General features: G+C 59.4%; 2 protein-coding genes across 2 annotated transcripts in view; both read left to right on the top strand.

The window, feature by feature from the left end:
• The window catches only part of BSG (basigin (Ok blood group)), a 252,324-nt gene that overhangs the window by 94,219 nt on the left and 130,697 nt on the right, over positions 1 to 27,408 (top strand). The window lies entirely within an intron of this gene.
• PALM (paralemmin) lies at positions 679 to 27,408 on the top strand. Its single transcript, XM_060094795.1, is given in 10 exon segments — positions 679 to 750; positions 753 to 1,039; positions 13,570 to 13,621; positions 14,119 to 14,199; positions 14,392 to 14,522; positions 16,094 to 16,256; positions 17,913 to 17,934; positions 19,390 to 19,449; positions 21,885 to 22,016; positions 25,299 to 27,408. Coding segments are annotated over 10 exon segments (1,530 nt in total). The 3' UTR covers positions 25,829 to 27,408.

The raw sequence follows: 27,408 nt of genomic DNA, 5'->3' as shown, positions 1-27,408 counted from the left end.
TTCAAGATCCATGCAGAATCCACCTGATTCTCACCCGGGTTCAGCCTCTGCCATGTCCCTGGGGGCCCCAGTTCAGCCTTTTCTGGCCCCCAAGCCCCCCCCGCCCCCTTAGCCCCTTTTCATCCACTCCCCACCTGGCAGCCCGAGCGGCCTTCACAAACATAAACCGGGGTGACCCCTCTCCTGCTCTAAACTCTGCTGTGGCTCCCCAGTGCCCTCAAGACAAAGTTCTCCCTGCCCCCTCTACAGACCCCTCTCATTCTGAGCACGCAGGCCTGTTTGCCCCATGGGAGCAGATTCAATTCCTTAACCCTCATCCAACTGTAGGGCCATCCCCAGAGCCCAGCCAGTGCTCAGAAGACCAGCAATTGCTCTATTATGATTATTTCTCCTCAAACGGACCTGCCTCAGTCCCACCGCCGGCTTTTTGCGCTTGCAGTGCCCGCTACCCTGATGCTCTTCCCCAGATTCTCCCGCAGACAGTCTGCGGGTCCTTCCGTCCGCATCACGGTCGTGGTCCTCGGAGCGGCCTCCTGGACTTCCCCCGGGCTATTTGTCCCCATTCGCTCACCCTCCGGACCAGGAGCCGGGGAGGGGTGGGATGGATGGCGGCCAGGCTGCGTCCCAGGCCGACTCCGGACTGGCTCGGCCGGAGAATCAGCCCCGCGCCGAGATGGAATGAATGGGTCGGAGCGGCCGGAGGTTCCGGCGGGCTGGGCGGAACGGCGCCTGGCGACCGGGGCGCGGCGGCGGCGGCGGCCGGCAGGAGGCGCAGGCGGGCGGCGGCAGGAGGCGGGAGCCGGCGGGAGGGGGCGCGAGCGAAACGCGGCGGCGGCGGCGCGCGCGCCCAGCCCACCCCCCGCGCCCGCCGCCGCGCGGACAATAAACAGCCGCGCGCGGGGCGATGCCCGCGCCGGTGCCGCCGCCCCCGCGCCGTTCTGCCCAGGCCGCCAGGCCTTAGCCCGCCGGCCCGCCGGCCCTCCCCGCGCGCCCCCGCCGCCCGGCCTTGCGGACCCACGGACCTCGGCGGGGAGATGGAGTGAGTAACGCGCTCGGGCCGGGGGCGCCGGGGAGGCTGAGGCCCCCAATCCCGCCGCCACCGCGCGGGCAGGGAGGTGGCACGGGGCTTCCGGGATCCCCGCTCAGCCCGGGAGGGACTCGGGCTGGGTCGTGCCCGCCCCAGGCCTCCCCACGATTCGGCCCCGGCGGCCCACGGGTTCCTGGGGACTCGGGCGGCAGCGGCTGGGGGCGGCCCGGGACGCGCGCGCGGGTGGGGAGAGGATGCGCTGTGTCTCCGCCCGCGCTCGGCCCGCGCCCACGGGGCAGGCCCTCGTCCACTTGGGGCGATGGGGGGACCCCTCCTCACTGCCCCGGCCGGCCGTGAGCTTACTCCCCCACCCCCAGCCTGAGCTCGCCGTGCCCTGCACCCTGGATGCGCACCGGCCGGTCCTCCCTCGCCTGGCTGCCCTCCCCAAGGGCCTCAAGTGCTGTCCGGAGCCCCTGCTAAGGCGGGGATCCACCCGCCCGAAGTCCCGGCTTGTAGGGGTGCTTTTCTCCAGGCTTCCGGGTCTGGGATGTGTGTGAGACCAGAGGTCCAGGTGCTTTCCAACAGGGGAGCTTGGGTCTCATGTCTTCCTGGGGAAAGTGTCCCCCGAGGTGGGGCCCCAAATGATGTAGCCAAGAGCCCGCTGGCCCGGGTGCGAATGCGGTGGGCAGCCTGGGTCTGGGGGCTTGGGTGAGGAGCTGCCGGGCAGCCGGTCCTGCACCAGCAGGTGCCCAGTGAGTGTGCCTGGTCGCTTCCACGCAGGTCCTCTCTTCCTGGCGTCAGGGCATCCCCCCACACCCCCACTCCCACAGGTGGATGCAGGGAGGTTGTGGAGTGCGTTTACGTGGGCAGGGGGCTGGGAAGGGGGTGTCTGGTGTCCCGCAGCCCACCTACCCTGTCCCAGGGCCAGCAGCTGCCCCACTGTGGGCCGGGTCCCCACCCTGCCTGGGGCCGGACATGGAGGTCCAGCCAGCCCACCCGGCTCGGCTCCTCTGCCCTTCCCACTGGGTGTGTTTTCTGAGCCTGCAACTTTCCTCCAGGGATTCACCCGTGACCCGCCACACCCTCAGCTGGGTGGGAGCCGCAGCCTCCTGCCCGCCCCCCTCCCAGGAAGGCGACACCCTATGTCCTCTGCTTTTGAAAACCCAGACAAAGGCCCAGCCCGGCCCCGGGAGCCCAGCCAGGGGCTCAGGGGAGCTGGGGCCCAGACCAGTCTGCTGCGTTCCCCTCACTTATTTATCTGCTCTTGGGGCCCAAGGGGACGCCTGTGGGCCTGCCCACAAGAGGCCCTAGGCAGGGTGTGGCCCCGGGGAGGGGGCTGCCTGGGGGAGGAGGGGTGAAGAGGGAGGAAACGCCCACTCAGAGCAGAGGAGTGAGATATTCCGGATGGACCCCATTGTTTCCTTTCCAGCCCCCCTTTCATTCTCGATGAGCTTATGGAGGCCCAGAGAGGGGCAGCCGCTGGCCCACGGTCACACAGCACACGGAGGGCCCCCGGGTGCTTGCTGCCCTGCCCCCAGGCCTTCTTGGTCATGGGTCAGATATGGTTCTGTGGGGTCCCCCGTTAGGCGGATCACTGGCTTTTCTGGGTGCAGGCGTGGGACAGGACTTGGTGTTAACCGCTTAAATAGCCGTGCGAGATCGCCTGTCCCCAGCAATCGGGGTGACGATGGGTGGGGAGAGGCTCCGTCTGGTGCCGCCCTACGTGAACACCTGCCCAGGCTCTTCGTCCTTCTCCACGAGGGCAGAGCAGGCTCCAGGCACGGAGGCAGCAGCCGCTAGGACGTAATTGTCCACCTCCTTCGGTTTCCATGGATTTTGCCATCACGGGAGATGGTGGCAGCTTATGGTGGTGCTGGAAAGTTTCTTTTAAAAAGACGTTTACGACTTTGACAATTTTTCGTTAATTTAAGGATTAAACGAATTTTCATTAACTTAAGAATGAAAGGATTCTTACAAGGCCCAGTGTGGGCACTGGGTGGTGCTCCGAATGTGGGACAAGGGTGGGGCCTGGGTGGGGGATCTGGAGCTGGGTGCATCGTGCTATGGGGAGGATTTGCTGTGTGGCCCCAGGTGAGGGTGAGGTGCTGCTCCTCTGGGACCCTCAGGCCCCGGCTGGTAAAATAAAAGATTTTTTAGCTGGGAGCTGCCACCTCAGATGTCCAAAGCCCTCTCCTGGGTGAGGGGAAGGCTCGGACCCCGGGACGGAGCAGGAAAGCAGAGTTGGGTCGGGACCTTCCCAGAGCCCTGACCACCCTGAGGCCTGGACAGTTTCAAGGAGAACATCTCAATTGGGTGCTAAGTGGGTTCTTAATGCTGCTTTCACGCTTGCGAATCTCCCTTTAATGAGAAGCAGAACCAGTTAAAAGGCAGCAGTAGCCAGTGATAATTGAACTTAATAACAAGTTTTTATTTTCATCTTTTTTTTTTTTAATGTTTTTACTCTGATGTGTGTGGCAGTGGCTTCTGGTTTTCTTAGTCTGGGTAACGATGTAACTTTGTTTCCTTTGAAAACAAAGGGGTTGGATTTAGACAGTGAGTGGATTTGAAGGGAAGGGACAAGCAGCTAATACTAGAGGTGGTGGCAGGAATGCGGGAAGGTGGTCTGAGAAGTGCAGGTGTGATTTAGTTACTTAACAGTCATTGAGCACTTGCCGTATACCAGGCCCTGTTCTGAGTGCTTTGTCCACGTGGGGAAACTGAGGCACAGAGAGGTGACACGACATGCCTGAGGCCACACAGCCAGAAAGGGGTGATGTTGGCATTTGCTACTGGGCCATCCTCTTAGGTGCCAGGAAAGGCTGGGGAGGGGGTCTTTGCACATTCCTGTATCCAGGGGCTGTGGGCTGGGGGGCTCCTAGGTATCCCGACATCAGCTTTTCAGCCTGGTTGGCTGGCTGGGCTACATAGAATGTGGCCTTTATTGTGGTCTGGGCTCCTGGGGCCATCTGCCCTTGCATCCACCCCAGGGACCCCTTCTGTGACTGCTGACTTGGGAGTGGGGCATGGAGAGGGGGTTTCTCACCCCCCATGGGCCTCGGTCATGCCACCCCCCTTCTCTGGGCTTCACTTTTCTCATCTGATGAATGGAGACACGAGCCCACCCAGGCCCCTCCTGGGTGGGGTGCAGCTAGGGGAGGGTGGGTGCTGTAGGGATTGGGCCCTGTAAGGACCACTCACAGCTCTGTCCCAGCCCTATGGGGAGGGCCCATCTTCAAGGGCTTCAGGTTTTGATGCAGGAAAGTGGGTTGATTTTCTTAAAGAGTATCACGTCACCTTTTTCCAAGTCTGGGACCCTATTCCCTCCATCCTATCTCTACCCAGGAAGCCTGCCATCTGTTTTGGGTTTTTGTTTGTTTGTTTGTTTGGTTTTGGCCACAACGTGCAGCTTGCAGGATCTTAGTTCCTCAACCAGGGATCAAACCTGGGGCCCGGCAGTGAAAGGGCCGAGTCCTAACCACTGTCCCACAAGGGAATTTCCTCATTTGTTCATTTAAGAAACACTCCCTGCTGATCACCCTAGCCCTGTGCAGGATCAGAGGGGTCTGGGTCTGGAGGAGCCCATGGAGGGTCTTCTCTGAGGTGTGCGGAAGGTTTCCTGTCCATTCTGTCATGGACCTTTTCTGAGAAATATATTTAAGGGTTTACCCAGGCAGGCAGAAGGGTGTTCCTGGTGCAGAGACTGGTCTGTGCAAAGGACCAGACATGGGAACGTGTTGGGAGAAGGCAGTGTTCTTTGGTTTGTGCTCTTGGGGCTAGGTCCTTCTGGGCCTACAGTGCCCAGCTGGGGAGCCACAGGGAGCCATGGATGGTATCTGAGCAGGGGAGGAGTGAGGTTCTTACCCAGGCACCAGAAAGAGGCTCTGGCAGCAGAGGGGCCAGAGCAGGGAGAAGCAAGTCAGAACTCAGCCTGGACAGGGACAGTGGGAGCAGCTTGGGGAGAAAAGCCAGAGCCGGGGGAGGGGTGGCAGGACCCGAGGTCTGGGTCGGCGTAGACTGACTTCAGAACTTTGTGGTGGTCAAAGCTGCCTACAGGGACGGTGGCCTGGTCAGGGCAAGATGGCCCAGCCCCTGTATGTGCTGGGAGGCTAGAGTGCACCCTGGCCATGCTTCAGAGGGGTCTCCATGCAGCACGAGATGGCTGAGTGGAGGTCATGGTGTCTGAGGAGTGGAGAACTGGGCTGTGGTATCTGTCTCCTGCCTGACAGGTTTCAAGCAGAAACTCAGGGCAAGTCAGAGCGCATCACTGGAACAGTCTGGACTGGGCCAGGTATTGGGAGGCGAAGCCCAAGCCAGGCCCCGTGGTGGGCAAGACACATGAGGACCAGAGTGAGGGCAGGCCTGGGAGCCCAGCCTGGGTGGTGGGGGGAGGGCAGCTGGCTTGGCGGGAGGCTTCTAGTAACACTTGTCAGGGAGCGGGCAGGTGATGACCAGGTCAGTTTGTGTTCAGATCCTTCTGACCCTGGAGAGCCTCAGGGCATGGCTGGCAGGGCCTTACAATGCCCCGTGGGGTGGGCAGGACCCCAGCTCTGGCCCCATCAAGGCCCTTGGTGAGAGGGCCAGCATTTCTGCTGTATCTGTGTATATTTTTATTCTTACCAGCTTTTTTGAGATGTCATTCACACACCACACAATCCACCTATTTAAAGTGTACAAGTCAGTGTTTTTCAGTGCATTCACAGAGTTGTACAGCCACCACTGCTAATTCCAGAACGTTCCATCACCTCTAGAAAACCCCGTCCCCATCAGCAGTCACTCCCCACCCCCTCCCCAGCCCCTGACAACCAGGAGCCCACTCTCTGTCTCTAGACTGGCCTGTTCTGGACGTTTCCCATCAATGGAATCACACGCTGCGTGCCCTTCTGTGTCTGGCTTCTCTCACTGAGCATCGTGTTCTCAGGGTCCATCCACGTTGTAGCGAGTGTCAGGGCTTCACCCGTTTTCAGGGCTGAGTGATGCTCCGTGTGTGGAGGGACCACATTGTGTTTATCCATCATCCGTTGATGGGCATTTGGGTCGCTTTATATATTAATTTGTAAGTCACGTCCGAGGTGGTTGGGGCTTGTCCTCTGTCCTTTCTTGGATGTGAGGCACCCAGGTCCTGTTTTAGATAAATGTAAGATGTGACAGTGAGTTTCTTTAAAAAAAGGAAGTGATCACAGGACAGATGGTCCGCGGGGGTGGCAGGAATGTGACAAGGGTGGGGAACCCCTAGGTGGGTTCCCCCACTGGAAATGGAAGGACCCTAATTGATGTGCTGGCCCAGTGGACATTTATTGAGTACTTGCTGTGTACCAACTGCTGGGGACACGGCAGGGACAAAAAGAGACAGTCACTGTCATTGTGGAGAAATCAACAAAATAAGTTAAATGATTAGGTGTTTCCTGATGGTGAGGGCTAGGGGGCGGTGTTGGGAGATGCTGGGGTTCATGAGGGTCAGAGGAGGCGTGAGTGAGGAGGTGACATCTGAAGACAGGCCCATCAGTGAGCCCCTTCGAGACCTGGAAGAGAAGTGCCCCAGGCCTGGGGACACGGTCAGTGCAAAGGCCCTGAGGTGGTGGGAGCAGCGGAGTGAGGGGTGGGAGGGACCTTGGGTCTTTGGGGCTGGTCTGTGCTGCTGGATTTGCCTGAAGCCTGAGAAGGGCCCCCATTCATTCCCTGCTGCCCTATCCTGTTTTGAGGGCCCAGGGCAGGGTCCAGCTCCCCCCTCCCCATCCCAGGTTAATAGGCAACAAGATTTGCTCCCCTGGGTCTGGGACCTGCTCCGACCTTGGTCCCCACCATGGGGGTGGAGATGTGTCTCTGCCTTGAAGCTTGTAGCAAGCCCATGCCTCATGGGCTGTTCACCTCACTAGTGACAGCAGTGTTCCCGGGGGCCCTCCTGCGTTGAGTGCCGAGGGGCTTCGAGAAGGGGAATTCCTTCCTGATGAGGGGAGAGACCTAGGAAGGCTTCCTGAAAGAGGCAGCTGTATTTGAGCTGAGATTGGAGGTGGAGGAGAGAAAGGGGAAGGCAGGGAACTGGGGAAGGGTGAGGGACAAACACAGGGGCTTGAACTGCGTGCTGAGAGGCTGAGGTTCACTCCGGGTGACAGGACTGCGGGAGGGTCTGGAGCAAGGAAGGTGCTGGCGCTTAGGAGGAACCCAGGCTGGGGCTGGGAACCAGCGTCCCCCCACTCCATCCCCCACCCAATGGGGGAAGGGGCCAGTGGGTTCCCTCTCACCCCCCACCCCCGGCACCGCGTGACTCTGCCTCCCCCCCACCCCCCGACCTGTGGCCAAGGTCGTTGTCAGCTGTTTCCTTTCAGTCAGCACAGGAATGTTCCAGCGCTGGGCTCCTTGCCTGTCTGGGCTGGGACCCTCTCATTCCTGCTGGAGCTGCCCAGGAGTGGGCTCTGGAAAGACAAGTGTCACCCCACACACACACCGGCCTCCCACCTCCCGGCCTCCCACCTCCGGCCCCGGTCTTGTCCTGCCCGCTGGGTGACCTTGAGCCGGTTGTGTAACCTCTCTGGGCCTTCAAAAAATAAACGCCTGCAATGCTGAGGCCTCTGCCTGGCTCGCTGGGTTTGGTCTCATTAGCTCATCTCCTGGAGCAGGATTATCTCACACGCTCCCAGCCGACACCCTCGCTGAGTCCTGAGCCGCCCACAAGGCTGCTCGAGCCCAGAATTTTCTCCATGCGCCATAAAAATAATCGCGCAAGGACCAGACACCTGCGCGTGCTGATGGTGGGCGTCCTGACGGAGGGCATGTCCCTCCACCAGCAGCTGCGAGCTGTGGCCCATCGACCAGAGGAGCCAGTGGAGGCTCAGAGACGCTTGTGACTTGCCCCGGGTCACACAGCCAGCGGAGGCAGCTGCCGTGCTGCTCTAAACCCTCCCCATGCGTTTTAGCCAAAACTCAGCTTCTGCGCCCAGCTTGTGAAATCTTTTGTAATCTGGTCTCTGTTTCCCTCACTGAGCCCAAGTGAGCATCTCAACCACCCCACTGACCACCCCTACCCCCGCCAGACCTCAGGGAGACCCTGTGCTCCGTGTGCCCGACCCTGCCTGGGTCCAGGTCCCCACTTCACCATTTAGATGCTTTAGTCCATTCATTGATAAAACAGCCATAATTATCCCACGTGCCTCACAGAATCTTCAGGAGATTGGACACTTAGCAAATGTGTACAGACCCCGCTCCTCCCCAGACTCAGTTTTCCCTTCTGTAAAGTGGGGCTGAGACCCGCCTACAGAAGATGGTTAGCGCTGGGGAAGGTGTTCCTATTGTATTGCTGTTTTATTAGGGTTCCATCGTCCTATTTTGGGTTTTTTTGTTGTTTGTTTTTGTTTTTTGCGGTATGCGGGCCTCTCACTGTTGTGGCCTCTCCCGTTGCGGAGCACAGGCTCCAGACGCGCAGGCTCAGCGGCCATGGCTCACGGACCCAGCCGCTCCGCGGCATGTGGGATCTTCCCAGACCGGGGCACAAACCTGCGTCCCCTGCATCGGCAGGCGGACTCTCAACCACTGCGCCACCAGGGAAGCCCCTATTTTGTTTTATTTTTCGGATTTATGATGCTGAGCATTATCTTCACTTGACCTTGGCTGCCTCACGCCGAGGGCGGGTTCAGACCCTTCTCGGGTAGAAGCCCCTCCCTGGGCAGATGCACCTAAAACCAGAACGGGGAGCCCTCCCTCCTGCAGCAGGGGTTGGGTAGACCCTGTTATCCATCCAAGCCCCACCCTGTTTAGGCAGCCCCTGACGCCCGAGGCCAGCAGCCCCTCAGCCCCCCAGAGCCGGGCTGGGGACGGGAGATGCTTGGCGCCGGCCCCACCCCCGCGCGCCTGCAGGCCTCGGCGTTGCCATGGGGATGGCGCGGTTGCCAGGGCGACCGCCTCCCGTGGGCCCAGCCATCCATCACCAGAGGCGGCGGCCGCGCCCCGGGCGGCTCTGGCGCCCCCAGGCCTGGGGAAGGGCACCTGAGTGGGGCTCACAGCCTGCGGCCCTCGGGCTGTCTGGGCTGAGACAGCCAGGCGGATGGGGAGGGATAGAAATTCTCTGCCTGGTCCGGCGCCTCTTCTTCGTGTGCCCGCCTGACCTTCCCCTGCCCTGGCTTGGCCCGGCAGAGACTGGCCGCCCTAGCGAGGACACTGCCCGCCTTGTCTCCAGCCTGAAGAGCTGGCTTCACAGCCATCCCTGTGTCCCTGTGTCTGGCCTGAATGGCCACCTGCCTGTCAGGGTGGGGACCTGGCATTAGGTGGCTTGGTAGCTCTGCCCGCCACGGCCCTATTTGCACTGGGGTCTCAGCTGCTATGCCCCCTCCCCCAACTCTGCCTCCTGCTTGAGTGGGTCCCTGGAGGCCACGCTGGGGCTAGGAAAGGGGAAGCCCTGTGGTGTGGCCTGGAGCTGGGCAGTTGTAGTTCGAATCCCAGCTCTCACTTCCTAGCTGTGTGACTTTGGGCAAGTGACTCGCCCTCTGTGGGCCTCAGTTTCCAGCTATGGTAAGCGTATAGCAGACAGAGGGAACATCAAGTGCAAAGGCCCTGAGGTAGGGATGAACTTGGTGCAGGGCAGGCACAGCCAGCAGGTCCTGGTGGCTGGAACAGAGTGAGCGGGAGGGAGAGTGGAGGGCGCCAGGGCAGGGAAGTGGGTGCGGGCTGGGCCTTGTGGTGTTTCGCAAAGGGTGGTGGGAGCCTGGGGGACTTGAGAGCAGGAGAGCGACTGGTTTGGATTCTCATTTGGAGAAGCTGCCTCTGGCTGTGGGCTGTCAGGGGACAGGGAGGTGGCAGGTGATGGTGGAGACCTGGGCTGCGGTGGGAAGTGTGGCGTCTGCAAGAATTGAGGAAACAGGCCTGTGTGGGGAGCTCAGGGGGTGGCACCCTGCTGGCGTCACACAGGGTGACAGGGAAGACCTAGAAATCCAGCTGGCCTGGCCCTTCAGGAAGGGCATCTGAGCCAGATAGCTGGATCAAGCCTTTCTTGAACTCCACCCAGATGAACCCAGCCTCCCTGAGGAAGGATGGGGGAAACTGCAGAGGGTGCAGCTGGTGCTGCTGGGCCCCTGGGAGGGGAGGAGGTGCCTTCTTGGGAGGGAGGAGCTGGGTGGGGTCACCTGGCTGGGGCGTGGGAGCCCGATGACTTCACCGGTCTCAGCAAGGCCAGGAAACCACCGAACCTGAGTGGGGCGGGTGGCTGGGGCACTGCAGCCCGGGATGGATGTCCACCTGGCAGCCGCCCCGGGCGGGGTGGGGGCGGGGGCTTGAGTCAGGGTAGACCCTGAGCGCTCTGCGACTTGGGGCCTGTTTCCCTTCCGAGCCACAGGGGGCGGGGGACCTACAGGAGCGTCCGGAGCTGGGGTGTGCAGATGGAGAAACCGAGGCCCAGACCCACAGGGTCTGTGGAGGCCTCCAGGTGGCCCTGATACAAGGCCAAGGAGTGGGCGGGGCCCAAAACACGGTCTGTAATTTCAGTGCCGTGCCCGTGAAGATAAGGGGCTCAGGGCAAATGGGGGGACAGGTGGGGGGTTGTGGCTCCCACTGCTCAGAACCCCTTTGTGCCCGCCAGGCCCTCCCCCATGAGACGGGGCCTCCAAGAGTGGCCCTGTGGTCATTGGGGATTTGAGGCAGACGGTCCCAAAGCCCCCGGCTTGGGCTCGAGACCCTCCGCCCCCCACCCACCTTTTGCATTGTCACAGCGGCCCTGGAAGCGTGAGGTTATTCTGAGGCCCGTTGTAGAGGATGTTCTGGGCTTCAGGGGTCCGAGCATTTCACTGCACCTACTGTGTGCAGCTTCCAGACTGGAGACTGTGGGAAGGGAAGTGTCAGGTTCTGAAAGCTCCTCTTCCCCCACCAGGTGGGGAGGGGGGATGCAGGAGAGCAGGGAGGAGGGGCAGGGATGACTCAACCTCCAGGTCCTGGGCCTCCTGCTGGCCCCTTGCCCCCACAGAAGGCCCCAGATCCTCAACAGCATGAAGTCCTGTCCCTTTAAGGGCACCTGACATTTATCCAGCTCCTACTGCATACCAGTTTAAGGCTAAAACTTCACTGGATGGGCTCTCAGAAAACATGGATGGGGCAATTCCCTGGTGGTCTGGTGGTTAGGACTCAGCACTTTCACTGCCAGGGTCCAGGTTCAACTCATGGTCAGGGAACTAAGATCGCGCGAGCTGTGTGGCGCGGCAAAAAATCAAACAAACAAAACGTGGGTGGGATGAGAAGGGAGTCTGGGGTTAAATTTCAGCTTTGCTTCTTTTTTGCTGTGTGGTTTTTTTTTTTTTTTTGCGGTACGCGGGCCTCTCACTGTTGTGGCCTCTCCCGTTGCGGAGCACAGGCTCCGGATGCACAGGCTCAGCGGCCATGGCTCACGGGCTCAGCCGCTCCGCGGCATGTGGGATCTTCCCTGTCCAGGGCACAAACCCGTGCCCCCTGCATCGGCAGGCGGACTCTCAACCACTGTGCCACCAGGGAAGCCCCCTGCTGTGTGTTTTTGGGAGGCTCACAGCTCTCTCTGGGCCTTTGGAGTCCTGGGAGACTCCAGGTGAGGCGAGTGTGAGAAGCCCCAGAAATCCCAGGACAGCATGGAGGACTTTGCCAGCCAAAGGTTGTGGGGTGGGGCTTCAGGGTCCTTCCTCCCCGAAGTGTCCCTCCCAGGGCTGGAGAATGCTGAGGCTGAGGAGGGGCCGGTCTTGGTCAGGCTCTCCGTCTGAGCAGAAAGGTGATACTGCTCTTCCTGATACACTCTTCTCCAGGCTTTGATTCCCAGGGAACTCCTATGAATCCTCAGAAGCCCAGCTTCAATGCCTTCTCCTTCTCAAGCCCTTCCTAGGTCTCTAGACTGGGCCTCACTCCTCCTGTCCCTTGGCCCTGCCCCGAGGGGTGGCAGGAGGGTTTGTTGGGAGAATTAATGCGGGAATAAGGCTGCTTGGAGGGGACTTCCGTGGTGGTCTGGTGGTTGGGACTCCCTCTTCCAATTGATAAGTGGAATATTTATAAATGGAATGGAATATTTATAAATGGAATATTTCCTGCCATATCAATAAACAAAGGATGTTACAGTCATCAACGATTGCAACCCTCCAACGTGAGCTGGTGAGCCCTCAGGAAACTCAGGGCTAAAAAGAATACCTGCCGGGGGGCTTCCCTGGTGGCGCAGTGGTTGAGAGTCCGCCTGCCAATGCAGGAGACATGGGTTCGTGCCCCGGTCCGGGAAAATCCCACATGCCGCGGAGTGGCTGGGCCCGTGAGCCATGGCCACTGAGCCTGCACGTCCGGAACGGGAGAGGCCAGAGCAGTGAGAGGCCCGCGTACTGCAAAAAAAAAAAAAAGAATACTTGCCATCTAGCAGCCATCAGACTGCAGCCATTCCCTGCGGTGAGCCCTGAGGAAACTCAGGATGTGCCAGGACACTGGCCCCAGAGAGCTGAGGTGCACATCAAAGGAATGGTTTCAGTGAGCCCAGACTCTTGCATCTTCCCATACATGGAAAAGAGCTAAATTCCTTCACGTGAGATATCTGGTTTTCTTTATCTTTTTTTTTTTTTAAAGGTTATTTTATGACATATAGGTTTTTTTAAAATTTATTTTTGGCTGCATTGGGTCTTCGTTGCTGCGCGCGGGCTTTTTCTAGTGGCGCGAGCGGCGGCTACTCTTCGTTGCGGTGCGTGGGGTCTTATGTGCGTGGGCTCAGTAGTTGTGGTGCACAGGCTAAGTTGCTCCGCGACATGTGGGATCTTCCCGGACCAGGGCTCGAACCTGTGACCCCTGCATTGGCAGGTGGGTTCTTAACCACTGTGTCACCAGGGAAGTCCTGGTTTTCTGTAATTAACTATAATCTTTTGACGTTCCCGACTACCTGCCCTTTGTTGCAAAACTCCTAGATGTCCTGGCTCCCCGCCTCGCCTCCTCGGAGCTGTTTCTCAGAGTTATCTGAAGCGCTGTCTCCCAGGCTGCAGTCCTCATTTTGCCCCAAATAAAACTTAACTCGCAGAGCTTCCCTGGTGGCGCAGTGGTTGAGAGTCCGCCTGCCGATGCAGGGGACACGGGTTCGTTCCCTGGTCCGGGAAGACCCCACATGCCGTGGAGTGGCTGGGCCCGTGAGCCATGGCCTCTGAGCCTGCGCGTCCAGAGCCTGTGCTCCGCAACGGGAGAGGCCACAACAGTGAGAGGCCTGCGTACCGCAAAAAAAAAAAAAACTTGCAACTCTCACGTTGTGCATGTATATTTTTTTAAGTCAACATGATGCAAGGGGTGAGGGTTCCATCCCTGGTTTGGGAACTAAGATCCCACATACCTCCTGGCCAAAAAACCAAAACATAAAACAGAAGCAATATTGTAACAAATTCAATAAAGACTTTAAAAAAAAAAAAAAAAGGCTGCAGGGAGAGGAGGCTGGTGCCTCTGAGTGGGGTGGGTAATGGCCCTATGCCGCGGATGGGAAACTCTGGCTCACCCAGCAGGAAGACACAGGGTGGGGGTTGGAACTGGATCTGCCAAAAGCAGGGTTGAGGTGGACCCCCTACCTTACTTGACCTTTTCTGTCCCCCCAGGGTCCTGGTGGCAGAGACCACGTCCCAGCAGGAGCGGCTCCAGGCCATTGCAGTGAGTTTTTCCTGGTCCAGAGGATGGTGTGGCCAGTGGGGGGAGGCTGGGGGGACCTGGGGTCTCAGGGGCTCCCCACACCCAGCCTGGGGCTCCAGGACACAGAACCCCAGTGTAGAGTGGGAAACTTGAGTGCCTGCTGGCACTTCCCCACAAAATGAAAATGTCGAGAACCCCTTAGTGCTCAGAATGTGGACTCTTAGGCCGAGAGCCCTCTCAGAGCCCCTGGGCAGCCCACCTGCAGGAGGGAGACCGAGCTGGCATGTGGTAGGACCTCAACCTTATGCCAAGGTCGGCGGGGGGAAGGTGGGGGGACAAGCTGGGGGGAGGTGGAGGGGGACAGGAGGGGGGCAGGTAGATGGCACAGGCTGGGGCATAGGTGGGGGGGCCAGTGGGGTGCCATTTACAGAAAAAGCGGGATCCGTGTGGGCAAAGCCTGGGCATTTGTGGGGTCTCCGCGCCCCACGCCCGCCTTGACCGCATGGTCCGTCTGGCAGGAGAAGCGGCGGAGGCAGGCGGAGATCGAGAACAGGCGCCGGCAGCTGGAGGACGACCGGAGACAGCTACAGCACCTGAAGGTCTGGGCGGAGCCTCGGCCAGGGAGGGGGCGGCAGCGTCCAGGGACCCCGGCCTCGGCCGGAGCAGGGGGGCAGGAAGGCTGAGGTGACCCCTATCCTGATCCCAGTCCTGACTCAGACCCTAACCTGACCCCCACCTCAACCTGACCCCAGCCCCGACCCTGACTTTGACCTTGGTCCCCACTGTCCCAGTCCAAGGCGCTGCGGGAACGCTGGCTGCTGGCGGGGACGCCGTCCTCAGCCTCGGAGGGGGACGAGGACATGAGGAGACAGATGCAGGAGGACGAGCAGAAGGCGCGGCTGCTGGAAGAATCCATCTCCAGGTGGGTGGGGCCGCGGCAGCCGCGGAGGGCTCGGTGAGATGCCCGAGGAGTGGGATCCACCCGCGGGCCCCTGTGCCTGGGGGGAGGGGGCGCTGTGGGGGGAGCCTCCCGCCCAGGCTCGGGGAGGGGGTTGCTGCCCGTGTGACCCCTCCTCCTCTCCACCCCGCAGCGGGCAGGTGTGAGAGGCGTGAGGAGGCAGGGCGATGGTGCGTCTCTGAGCGTGGGAGATGCGGCCTCCCCCAGGGCTTCCTGGCGCCAGCCCAGCTGGCTCTTCCCGGTGCTGATGGAGCCACGGAGGCACTGCAGCTGGGCCTGCAGGAAGCCGGGGGAGGGGGCAGGCCGGGGAAAGTGACCATCGCCCTGGGCTGGGACAAAAGGCCCTGAGGAGTTTCCGGGCAGGCGGGCCGGCCGGCGGCCGCCCAGGCTCAGCTCCCGGGGCAGCGGGGTCAGGCGGAGGGAAGTGACAGCCAAAATTCCAGTGGCCAAAATCCCAGTGTCCGCTGGGTCAGGGAAGGCCCTAGAGGCATGGGCCAGCCCTCCAGCCAGCGGACGCTGAGGCAGGCCCCACAGTGGGGACCTCGGGATCCTGTCTGGATGTGTTTGATCTGGAAGAAAGTGGGAGAGTATTGGCTGGGATTCCCCTCCCCAGGCCTCCGTTTTCCCACCTGTGACCTGTGTGCCCAGACGGAGGCGGGGCTGAAATGGGCCCGGGAGAGATGGTAGGGACTGAGCAGGCAGAAGGCACTTGCGGGTGGGATGGAAGGTCGATGGGAATCACCGGCCACGGGGGACTGGGCCAGGTGGTCTCCTGCCCCTCCCACCCTGCTGGGTATAGCCCTGTGCCAGGGGAGGGCCTCCCCTTGAGCCCTACTGTGTGGCTGGCTTTCGGGGGCCTTGGCTTTCTTCCTGCCAGGGCAACCCACTCCTCAGGTGGTTCCATCACCTGCATTTTGCCTGCTCAGTGTCCCCACTGGACACCTCCTCCCGGAAGCCCTCCAGGCTGACCCCAGCTGTGTCCAGCCTGCCAACCTGGGCTCACTTTGTTAGGGGGCTGCAGACGCACCCGCGGTCTGTCCTGAGTCTTCAAGGAGAACGTGTCCCCGGGTGCTGAGTGCCTTTAATGTCTGCAGCCCAAAGGCTCAGGCAGGTGATGCTTCAGGCGGGATTGAATATGCCTGTCTTGTTTTCACTGGGTTCATGTGCACCATTATCTTCTAATACTTGGAAAGTGACATGGTTTTTCCAGTTTCCCTGGAGAGATGAAGATTCCTGTAAAAATAAATGTATTTGAGTGGAAAAAAGGAGAGTCTGTTGAAAGCAAAAAGAGGAGTAAGCAGTGGCACGGGCGGTGCAGGGATCCGGGGACCGGCCGGCCCCTGGGTTCGGGTCCCTGCTCTGCGGCCTGCTGGCACTGCTCCAGGCCTCCATTTCCCCTCCCACGCGCGGGAAGGAGAACACCTCGCAAGGTCGTTAGAAAACATCCAAGTTAAGGAAGCCCTTCTGGGACGTGCCGGGCGGTGCTGGGCACCATAAGTGCCCAGCAGGGTGGTCACCTCGTGCGCCGTCCCCAGGCTGGAGCAGGAGATCGAGGAGCTGGAGAACGCGGATGCACTGCCGGCCGCCGCCAAGGAAAGCCCGGCAGCCCCGAGCCCTGCCCACAGCCCCGTCCCCGCCCCGGCCCCACGCCCCACCCAGGAGGACCAGAGGGCCGAGGCTGTGCTGAATTCTCAGCAGGTAAGAGGTTCCCGGGGCGCCGCCCTGCTGGCCCAGATCCAGACACCCTCACTGCCTCTGGGGCTGTGGCCAGTGGCGCATCCAAATCCCAGCCTGGCCACTTCCCAGCTGTGTGACCTGCATGCTTTGCTTTGCCTCCCTGGGCCTCAGTTTCCCTGCCGTGCGGGGGCGTCATGGGGGGTCAGTGGATCAGTGGAAAACCAGCGTTTCACGGCTAAAGGGTCTCTCCCTGCTTGTCATCCTTCTCACGTTCATGAGCACTGCAGGCATCACCTGTCTAATCCCCACGACAGCCCTTTCAGGTGCGAGCAGCGTCCCCATTAGATGGAAGACAAAGACTGAGGCCCAGGGAATTCCCTGGCAGTCCAGTGCAGCGCTTCCACTGCAGGGGGCACGGGTTCGATCCCTGGTCAGGGAACTAAGATCCCGCACGCCATGTGGTGCAGCCAAAAAAAATAAAATAAAAAAACAAAAGACTGAGGCCCAGAGGGGTTGAGAGACTGGCTCAAGGCCGCACAGCTGAGGAGTGGTCTTCACTGGGCTCAGCCATTGATTCCAGGGTGTGACATCCGACCAGGTTCAGGTGAAACCAGACCCTGGAACTCTGGACCCCGAGCTTGTGGTTGCCACAGTATGTTAAGGCAAATGTAGAAGTCTCCCAACCACCTTTGTTGTCTTCAGGACTCAGGGGGCTGTGGGACACGCCTCCTCTCCCCCCATCCACCCTTGTTACCCCCACCCCAGATGAGCTGCAGCTGGGGAGACATCCCTGCTGTGTGCCCCAGTCCTTCTCCAGCTGCTGCTCTGATAGCTTCAGTCTGGAGCCTACAGCCCTGCCCTCACTGTTTCCCAAGGCTTGGTTGGGGCAGACCAAGAGGATGTCGACCCAGGCCCTGGCCTCCCTGAGCTGTTGCTGAGTGGGCAGATGGGCATGATCAGGCAACTGCAAACACAGGAAGGTGGTCGGACCTATTGTGGGGGAGCATGGGGTGCTGTGGAGTCCCCAGTGAGGTGTCTGATTCATGGGAGGGCTGGGCAGGCTTCCCAGAGATGGGTTTTGAGGGTTGAGTAGGAGTTCTCCAGGCTCGGACTCAAGTTGAGAGGGGGCTTTCCGTGAGGTTGATTGAGCACAGACTGCGTGCTGCAGTGGTCTCTGCCCTCACGATGCCCACCTCCTGTCTAGGTAAGTAACATGGTAACCTGAGGGACAGTCCAGGATGGGGGCGGGGAGCCATCTTTAGGTTGGGTGGTCGGGGCTGAGCGAGCAGCCAGCCAAGTGGAAATCCAGGAAGGGCCTTCGAAGCCGAGGGACACTGCTCATAGAACAGCGAGGAGGCCAGGGACGCTGGCCAGGGGTGGGAGGAGGCAGGAGGGGCCGGTGGGTAGGTCTCCGCCGGCACAAGCCCTGGGGCTCACCAGGAAGGGTTGGACTTTGTTCTGGGAGCTCTGGGAGCCCCAGGAGGCTTCTGAGCAGGCTGGGACCTTTCTGGCTGTCACAGGCTAGGGCAGGGTGGGGGATCGGTCCAGGAGGAGACAGCCCCTCTGATGGGGTCACTGCTCAGCCAGGCCCTCCCCAGGCTCCAGCCTCGGCAGGTGGGACACTGGTCATGTGGGAGGGGGCGCCGGCACCCCTGACCTCTCCGTTCTTTCTTGCAGGCCCCGGTGGGCACGCCCAAAGGTACGTCTTCGGGAAGGGGCGGGCCGGGGCCCCGGCGCCCTCTGCTGGCCAGATGGGGGATGGCAAGCAAGGGAGGGTGACTTTAAGGTGCTATTGTTGCTAAAAAGTAAAAATAATAGCACAATGACTCGCATTGTCATTGTTCTCAGCGAGCCCCGACTTTGAGCCGGCCCAGGGCCCCTTAATATCACTTCATCGAATTTTCACAACATCCCTGGGTGGGGCTGCTGCAGCACCCGTGTTACAGGTGAGGAAGCTGGCTTTGCCGGGGCGTGTCTGGCCGAGGTCTTAGCCCTGTGGTGGGTCCATCCTGTCCACGCGGGGCGCCTGGCCTTGGCCGGCCCTGCCCCTGTTCCACACCCACTTACTCTGGGCTCCAGGGCAGGTGGGTGGGCTTCAGTTTTCGTATCTGTAAAACGGGATTGGTGGGGCTGAGAAATCAGGGTCCTGGCTGTCCTGGAGATAGTGCACTATTTAAAAGGACAAGGGTCCTGGGACTTCCCTGGCGGTCCAGTGGTTAGGACTCGGCACTTTCACTGATGGAGCCCGGGTTCAGTCCCTGGTCAGGGAACTAAGATCCTGCAAGCTGCGTGGCACGGCCTTAAAAAATAAATACATAAAATAAAATGTAAAATAAAATAAAAAGACAAGGGTCCCACACACACAGATGCGGAAGACTACCGTCCAGGAAACAAAGAAATAAGCCCAAAGTTTGAACTCTGGCACCCATTTTACGCCCCCCCTCCCCCAGATTTATTATAGGTATATAGTGTACACATCTACAAACACTTCACATGTACACATGACATTTAAATACATACAGTTAGCTGTAACAGTTTATTAACTATATTACTAAGTATATTAAATTTCTTTAACATGTTATATTTTAAAATATATATTGAGCGTCTCTATTTCTGTGTGTAAAGCATGGAAAGAGCGCCACCAGCCAGGATTGGAGGTGGTAGCCAGAAGTGTCTTTGGCCTGATTTGTCATGAGTTAATTATTCATGGGGAGAGAATGTCTCCTTGTCTTACTGTGGAATTAAAAATTAATAATTAAAAAAAAATCCATGCAGGCTTCTCAGGGATTTTGTGAAAATCATTTGGGTCAAAGAGATGGGCAACGGACTGTGGGGCTGAAGTGTGTTTTCTTTTGGGGGAGCGATTCCATGTGTGTTCGGGGGTTCTGGGCATGCACACATGTGCGGAGGGGTCCAGGTGCGTGCACGTGTTAGGGGGAGGATCCAGGTATCTGGGTGAGTGTGTGGGAGGGTGGTCTAAGTGTCTGGGGGTGTCTCCACATGCCTGAGGGTGTCCACGTGTCTGGGGTGTGTCCATGTGCCTGGGGGGAGTCCATGTATCTGGGGGGTGTCCACATGTCTTGCAGGGGGGGAAATCTGTGTGTTTTCTCATCTGAATCTTTCTCTCTCTCTCTCCCCTTTGACCCCCAAGCAGAGAAGCGAATCTCCAACACCCCCCTGAGGACGGTTGAAGGCTCCACCATGATGAAGGCAGGTGGGTTGGCCCCAGGCTCAGACCCATGTCCAGCCACTGTCCTGGGCTGAGTGTCAGCCCTGGGGGGCCTGGGGGGCCAGGTCAGGGGGCCAGGTCGGATGCAGACGCGCCCTCAGCAATACCTGGTGGGGGCTGTGGTTATGGGGGGGCAGCTGGACCAAGGCCGCAGCTCTGAGCCTGGGTGGGGCCGGGCGCCCCCTCTGCTTTGGCACATCCGTCACAAGCCAGCTCAGCTTCCCCAAGAAGATGGGCCCCCTCGCATGGCGTTTCTAACCTGACGCCCCTCCTGGCTTCCATCCCCCAACCTCGCAGCTCGCTCCCGGGGCCCGGGAGGAGGGAGGCGGGCACAGGCTCACACGCTCACTGCAAACCTTCCCTCCCTTCATCATCCTCGGCCCACCTTGGGAGAGGGAGTGAGCACCCTGTCCCTGGAAGTAACCAAGCAGGGCAGAGTCAGAATTAGTGCTCAGCACTCTACAAGGTCAGGTTCACATCCCTGCTTGATCACATGACGGCTGGCACCGGGTTGGGGGGGGATTGTAGTGACCTCGTGCCCCGGGTCCAGCACAAACCCAGTAACAAGAGTGACCAGAAGTCACGACGAACGGCAGAACCTTGTTGCTTCTGTCCCCGAGGTTAGTTTGGAGGCACAGAACCAAGGAGGGCAGTGAAGACCAGGGTGTGACGACACCGGGGGCGGCTGACAGAAGGGGGTGTGCCAGTTAGAGCAGCCCTGCCCAAGCTCAAAGCCAGAGGCCCCCAGCCGGTGACCCTGAGCAGTGCACAGCCTGTCCAACTAACTGTATGTCTGATGGTGGGGTGTCAGGCTTCAGAGGGATGTGGGATTACAGAGCATCCTTCACCCACTTATTCATTCTATGGTGCTTGCTGAGCACCTGCTGTGAGCCAGGCAGGAGAGACGCATCCAGGAGAGCAGGGGTTCTGACGGCAGTGAAAGCCTGTATGGTTAACTTACAGAGAGGATACAGCAGAGCACGGGGAGCTGGAGAGGGAACAATTGAATTAGAGGGCTCAGGGGAGGCCTGACTTAGGAGGTGACATTTGAACAAGGACTCGAAGTGAGGGGGCGAGGCACGCAGGTGGGGCGGAGTTCACACCAGGAGGGGGCACCGCCAGGGCAAAGGCTCTGGGACAGCACTGCGCCTGGCCTGGCGGGTGGGAAGGGCCGCGGGGAGGCCAGTGCTGGTTGGGGCAGCCTGAGTGAGGCGGGGAGGGGGAGGAGGGGACGGGGCGGGTCAGGACATGCAGGGCCAGGGGTGGGGTGGGGCGTGGCGTGGGGCCCTCAGGGCGCCCCGCTGGGTTCTCACAGGCGCCCCCAGGCGGCTTCGGGGAGAACAGGCCGTGGGCGGCGGCGGCGATAGGGTGGAGGGGACGGCGCGGGTCCGGGAGGGGTGGGGGGGCGTGAAGGTGGGGCGTAAATGATGGAGGATGGCGGGTTATTGTGTGGGGGGTGGGGGGATGATGGCGAGGGATGGTGGGGGGAAATGGTAGGGGTGGCGGGGAGGGGGAAGGATGGTGGGGGGGGTGAAGGGAAGGGATGGATGAAGGAGGAAATGGTGGGGCAGATGGTCCAGGAGGACGGTGGGGGCATGCTGTGGGGGACAGGGGAGATGCGAGAGGGCTGGGGAATGGTGGGGTGAAGGTGGTGGGGAATAGTGTGGGCGGATGCAGCTCCCCCCCGCTCCCCGCGCAGGGGCTGCGGAGGCACGAAAAGTGGGCGGGTTCTGGGAGTCCTGAAGGCAGCACCCGGGAATTTGCAGATGGACCGTGGAGCGGATATGGGAGTGGTGAGAGAGGGAGGAGGGAGAACGGAGGTGTCCTTGTGAGGAATGGGAAGACCTGGGAGGGGCAGGTGGGGAGGGGTCTTGGCCGTGGTGATGTGGGGCCCTTCATGGAGGCGGGCTGGGGACCCCAGGCAGACGATGTCTGCAGAACGGGGGCAGATGCTGGCTGTTGAGCGGTGGCCTTAACGGGTTGTGACTGCATTCCTGTCCAGAGGGCATCATCCCCTCTCCACAGTGGAGCAGGTGAGAATATCGATATATCAGTAGTCGACTTAGACGTGCAGCACAGAGAATGCGGCAGTCCAGAACATAGCGAGACGCGAGCTTGCTCACCCGCGTTCCAGTCCTGGCTGGAGTGGGCCAGGGACGCCCCCCGAGTCACTGGGACAGTTCAAGGCTTTGCAGACGGGGCGGGGTGGCCGGGATGTCCTCGGATCCCGAGCACAGGAATTCAGACCCCTTGCCCACGGGACTGGGGAGCTAGGGAAGGATGCTGAGCTGGGGGGGACCGCGTCGAGGGCACCCGCTGCTTGGCTCTGCGCTGCCGGCTCCCCTTCCTGGCTTGGCTGCAGCCCGGCGGGGGGCACATGGGCAGGTGGGCCGCGGCGTGACCCGTGCCTCTCGTGCCAGCCATGTACTCGGTGGAGATCACGGTGGAGAAGGACAAGGTGACAGGGGAGACCCGGGTGCTGTCCAGCACCACCGTGCTCCCCCGGGAGCACCTCCCTCAGGGCATCAAGGTCTACGAGGACGAGACCAAAGGTACGCGCCCCTCCCCCGCCCCGCCACCGCCCCGCCACCGCCCTGCCAGGCTCCATCCAAGAACCCACCTGGAGGCGTGGCCAGCACCAGGCTGGGCTGGGGAGGCGAATCCTGAGTGGCGCCTGCTGTCCTGGGTGCTTCCCAGCCAGAGGGCCCAGCCCTTCAACCCCAGTTTCACAGATAACTCATTTAAATAATTACTGTTGTAATAAAGGCTACAAAAAAACCCCCAGAGGTGCAGAGGGGGCCGAGTGAGGGTCCAGCAGTGCGTGGAGGGGGCAGAGGAGGTGAGAAGGTGCACAGTGGGCGTAGGGGAGCAGTGCGCCTGCTGAGGACACAGCATGTGCAAAGGCCCTGAGGTGGGATGGAGTTTGCTGGACTGGGGAATCAGAGGAGCCCATGCGGCTGATGCGGAGTGTGGGGGGGATGGTGAGCCTTGGTGGGGGTGGTAGGGGCCACGGTGCTGAGACCTGGTTTGGTTTTTAGGGTTCCCTCTAATGGCTGGGAGGGGAGTAAGCTGTGGGAAATACCCACAAGGAAGCTAGGAACAGCAGGAGAGGGCAGCTTTGGCAAAAGCTCCTGAGTGCCTGCCTCTCTCTATATATAGTTCACAGAACGTAAAATTCACCTTTTTTTTTTAACTAAGGAAAACTTTCCTTTAAACTGTGAAATCTGTCAGAATTTAGACAGCCATCTCATAAACATTTTGGCATTTAAACTTCTGTTTATTTTCGGCATGACCTGCCTGGGGAGGGGAAATTTGGGGCAACATTTGCTATGATGCCAGGAATAGAAGCAAACCCACCTTAGTAATGATAACATTTTAAGAAGATGTTAAAAGTACGTTTGAAGTCAAGGCAAACATTTGCTTTCTTCAGGACATGGGGTCCCCAGAGCTAATCCCTTGAGTCAAGTATAAAATTAGCACAGCTCAGCCTCAGGGTCCATTAGTAAGTCTGTAAATGCTGCCCTCATGAGAATATGGAATTTGGAGATAGAGGATGCAGGACACCCATACAATTCAGTATACAACTCAGTGGGTTTTGGAATATTCACCATGTTGTACACCCTCACTAGCTGATTCCAGAACATTTCTGTTCCCCAAATAGAAACCCCATCCCTGCCCCATCCCCACCATGGCAACCACGAATCCACTCTCCATCTATGGATTTGCCTGTTCTGGACGTTTCCCATCTATGGAATCACACACTGTGTGGCTTTTTGTGTCTGGCTTCTCTTATTGAGCATCACGTTTTCAGGGTTCATCCATGTTTATATTTTATGGCCGAGTAATATTACAGTGTATGGATGGACCCCATTTTGTTTATCCAGTCATCAGTTGATGGACGTTTGGAATGTTTCCACCTTTTGGTTTTATGCTATACAAGTTTTTGTGGGGGCGTATGTTTTCACTTCTCTTGGGTGATACCTAGGCGTGGAATTGCTGGGTCACGTGGGGACTCTAGGTTTAACCATTTGCTGGGGTGTTTTCCACAGTGGCTGCACCATTTTACTTCCCCACCAGCCGTGCATTAGGGTTCCAATTTCTCCACATCCTCAACAACCCTTATTATTGACCATTTTTAAATTATTATTATTATCGCCATGCTAGTGGGTGTGAAGTGGTATCTCACTGTGGTTTTGATTCCCAAAGCCTCGTGTTCTTAGAGGTTCAGGCCTCTGGGATATCCAGGATGCTATTAAAGGGGTCTTGTCACAGCCCAGCTCTGCTGTAATTTGGGGGCATCGACCCAAGTAGAATCCCAGCTCCAGTTCTCATGAGCTGTGTGGTTCTGGGCACGTCCCAGCTGCCCCATTTCCTGGACAAGGATGAGACCGCGCAGGGCCAAGGGGCAGAGATGTCTGTGCTCACAGAAGGTCCTCACCTTGGCCACTGAGCCCTGCCTGGCCCAACCCCTGGGGATTCAGGACCCGCCAGACTGGACTCTGGTTGCTTAGCAATGGGAAGGTGATCCATTTCCATGGCAGCCAAGGGCTCGGATTCCTACCTTGGGGCAGTGGCCAGTGGGAAATACCTAGCTTGGGTCTGTGTGACCTGGGCACACCCCACCCTCTGGGCCTCCAGCCCAAAGTCACTGCAAGGCCTTGATGCATGGACGCCCCTCCCCAGGGATTTGGAAACTGAGTGGAAAGCACTTTCCTTCTGGCCAGAAGCCAGAAACTGGCCAACCCTGACCCTTGGCCCGGGAGGAGGCGAGTCCCTGGGGCTTCCAGTGTGTCCCTCCCTCCATGCTAAGCAGCTGGGCAGCTGTGTTTCTAGAAGGGCTGTGATCTGGGGCTGGCGTCAGACCACAGCTGGGACTCCTCCCGGGTGCTGAAGTCTGGTCCTCAGAGACTGTAACACAGGTTAGAAAATGACACATCAGGGGGACACGGATGACAAAAGCCGGAGAGATTGGAAAATACACTTAACAAGCTTGACTGCACATACAAAACTCTGCCCAATGGAGAATACACATTCTTTTCAAACAAGGGTGGAGCATTTTCAGAAAGTGACCATGTCCTGTTACAAGGTTGTATCTTACACTGTTTTCCTGGACCACAGTCCCCCACTCCCCCAAATTTAAAAACACTCTTCTAAATAAATCTTGGCTTAAAGAGGTAATCAATCAAAATGGAAGTTATAAGATATTTACACTTGAAACAGAATGACATAATGTAATCCATGAACTGCAGCTGAAACAGAACTCAGAGGAAAATGTATAGCCTTTGGGGCATTTACTAGAAAACAAGAAAGATGGGTGAATGAACTAAACTTGTTCAAGATCATCCATATGAGCTCAGGGAAGGAGGAAATCAGAATCCCTGCAAATCCTCATGAAAGGAATGCCTAGTCTGGGAGAAAGAGCAGGGTCCGGCCGCAGCCAGCTGTGTGACGTTGGGCTAGTTAACTACCCTTCTCTGAACTCCATTTTCTCCGTCTTTGCAATGGAAACAAACAGACCTACTTTGCAAGGTAATCACCTGGGAGCAAGTTGACTAGGGAATATGGAAATGCTTCAAACTGCGAGACAATAAAATCCCAATTCATTTATTCTTTCTTGGTTTCTAACACATGCTTTTGTGCCTATAAATTTTCCTCTGTGCACCCATTTGCCTGTGCCCACAGATTCCCATAGGAGCTTTGATTGTCAGTTGGTTCTAAAGGTGTAATTTAGTTTGTGATTCCCCTTTAGCCTAGAGGTGGCTCTTAGCCTTGCCAGGCCTTCCCTCCTGTCCGGGAACCAGCTCACTCTCTCTTTCTCTCCCCCCACATGCCAGTGGTCCACGCCGTGGACGGCACGGCGGAGAATGGGATTCACCCGCTGAGCTCCTCTGAGGTGGACGAACTCATCCACAAGGCGGACGAGGTCACGCTGAGTGAGGCAGGGTCTGTGGCCGGGTCAGCAGAGCCCTGGGGGCCATCGGAGGAGGCCGTCCGGACCACGCCATCCAGGCGGGAGATCACTGGAGTTCAGGCCCAGCCCGGCGAGGCCACGTCAGGCCCTCCCGGCATCCAGCCGGGCCAGGAGCCCCCAGTCACCATGATCTTCATGGGCTACCAGAATGTGGAGGATGAGGCCGAGACCCAGAAGGTTCTGGGCTTGCAGGACACCATCACCGCAGAGCTGGTGGTCATCGAGGACGCGGCCGAGCCCAAGGAGCCTGCCCCGCCCAATGGCAGTGCGGCCGAGCCCCCTGCCACCGAGGGCTCCAGGGAAGAGAACCAGGTGGGGCTCGAGGCCCCTGCCAGCGACCCCCAGGACCTCGACGTGAAGAAGCAGCGCTGTAAATGCTGCTCCATTATGTGACCCACCCGGCCCCCCAGACCCCGGCCCCACCCTCCACACCAGACACCCACACAGCCCAGCCCTCCTGGCGCCCGTCCACCCTCCACCCACAATCACGGGCCCAGGACATGCTGTGTTTTCACACGTTCCTTCTGAGTTTTCTTTCACCGGAAAGAGAGGGACAGGGGTTCCCCCCTCCCGTCACCCCCACACACACCCTAAACCACTGAGCCGTGTACCCACGCCTGGTAGGAGAGACACGGACACACCCGCTTCTCCCCAAACGAGGGCCCCCCCATGTCACGGCAGCTCCACAGATGCGGCTCTTGCCCACAGCGGTCCTGGCTGGTGTGACCTGGAGCCTCAAAGCAGCCCCAGGCCAGCCCACCTCCCTCTGGGCCTCCTGCCTGTGCCTTCCTGCCACCTCCAATGAGGTCCCTGAGGGGACACCCTGCCGGAGAGGGGTCCCGGGAACCAGGGGTTCTGGGGGCCTTCTCTGTCTCCACTCAGCCTCTGGAAGTGGGGGGGTTCCCTGGCCAAGGCGCTGGGTCCAGATCTCGGGCAGTTGGGGTGAGGCTGTGCCTCTTTGGGGAGCCCAAGCTCGAGGTCTTGGAATGGAGTATGGGCCCCGCTGGACACCCCAGCCTGATGTGCCCCTCCCTGCAATGCTCTATGTGGGCGCAGCCAGTGGACGATGCAACCTGGGAAGGGGGAGCCCTGAGGATATGCCACCCACTTAGGAGGGGCGTGACCGCTGTGCTCTCTTCTAGCCGGGCTGGGCCGGGGGTCTTCGAGCTGCCTCCTGCACAAGGCAGGGCCATGTGAGCCCCTTTATGTCCTGAGCTCCCACCCCCTCTGGGCCCTCCTTCCTCCTGGTGCTAATTCAGGGACCCTGGGGGACCGCCCCTGGCGTGGCCCCTTCTCCAGCCTGCTTGGACCAGAGTCCTGGGTCTCCCCACCCATACCCCAGAGATCAGGCCCACCGCCAGCTCTGCTGGGCTTGGCTCATCCTGGGCAGTGGAGGGGGGCACACCACCTGGGACAGGGAGCTTCCCCTGGGTTGCAGCTGGAGACCCCCATTTGCTGCCCAGCCTGATGTGCACTTGCCCCCCTCTCACTGGAAGGGGTGAGGGGTGAGGGGCTCCCCTCCTGGGGGCAGCTGACACCTAGATGTACAGACACATCTCCCTGGTTGCAGCCACACTCGTCCCCAGAGGCACATTAGTGCACATGCTCACAGGCCCTCTCATGTGGGCTGTGGATAACCAGGCCCCATCTCGGCCCCTCCCCTAGGGACCTGCAGCCTGTTGCCCAAGGCCCCGGCCGCCCCCCACCTCAGCAGGGTGGGTGCAGGGGCCGCCCTGGACCGCAGCCTGGGTCCCCATCTCGGCCCTGCCCCTGGGTGGCTGGGATGAGAGGCCCTCTCTGAGGTGACTCTGAGCAGTGGCCATGGAACCCCCCCTTCCTCCTCGAGTCCACCTGAGTCCTCGAGCTGTGAGCCTCCGCTGAAGTGCCCTTGCTTCCCGCTCTGCTTTCGATGTGTGATGAGGCCCCAATGTTCTTGACTTTCCCAGAGACGCAAATAAACAGTGTGAACAGCC

Source organism: Mesoplodon densirostris, chromosome 3, assembly GCF_025265405.1.
Source record: "Mesoplodon densirostris isolate mMesDen1 chromosome 3, mMesDen1 primary haplotype, whole genome shotgun sequence".
NCBI classification, from domain to species: Eukaryota; Metazoa; Chordata; class Mammalia; order Artiodactyla; family Ziphiidae; genus Mesoplodon; species Mesoplodon densirostris.
This window is presented reverse-complemented; position numbering and strand designations above follow the sequence as displayed.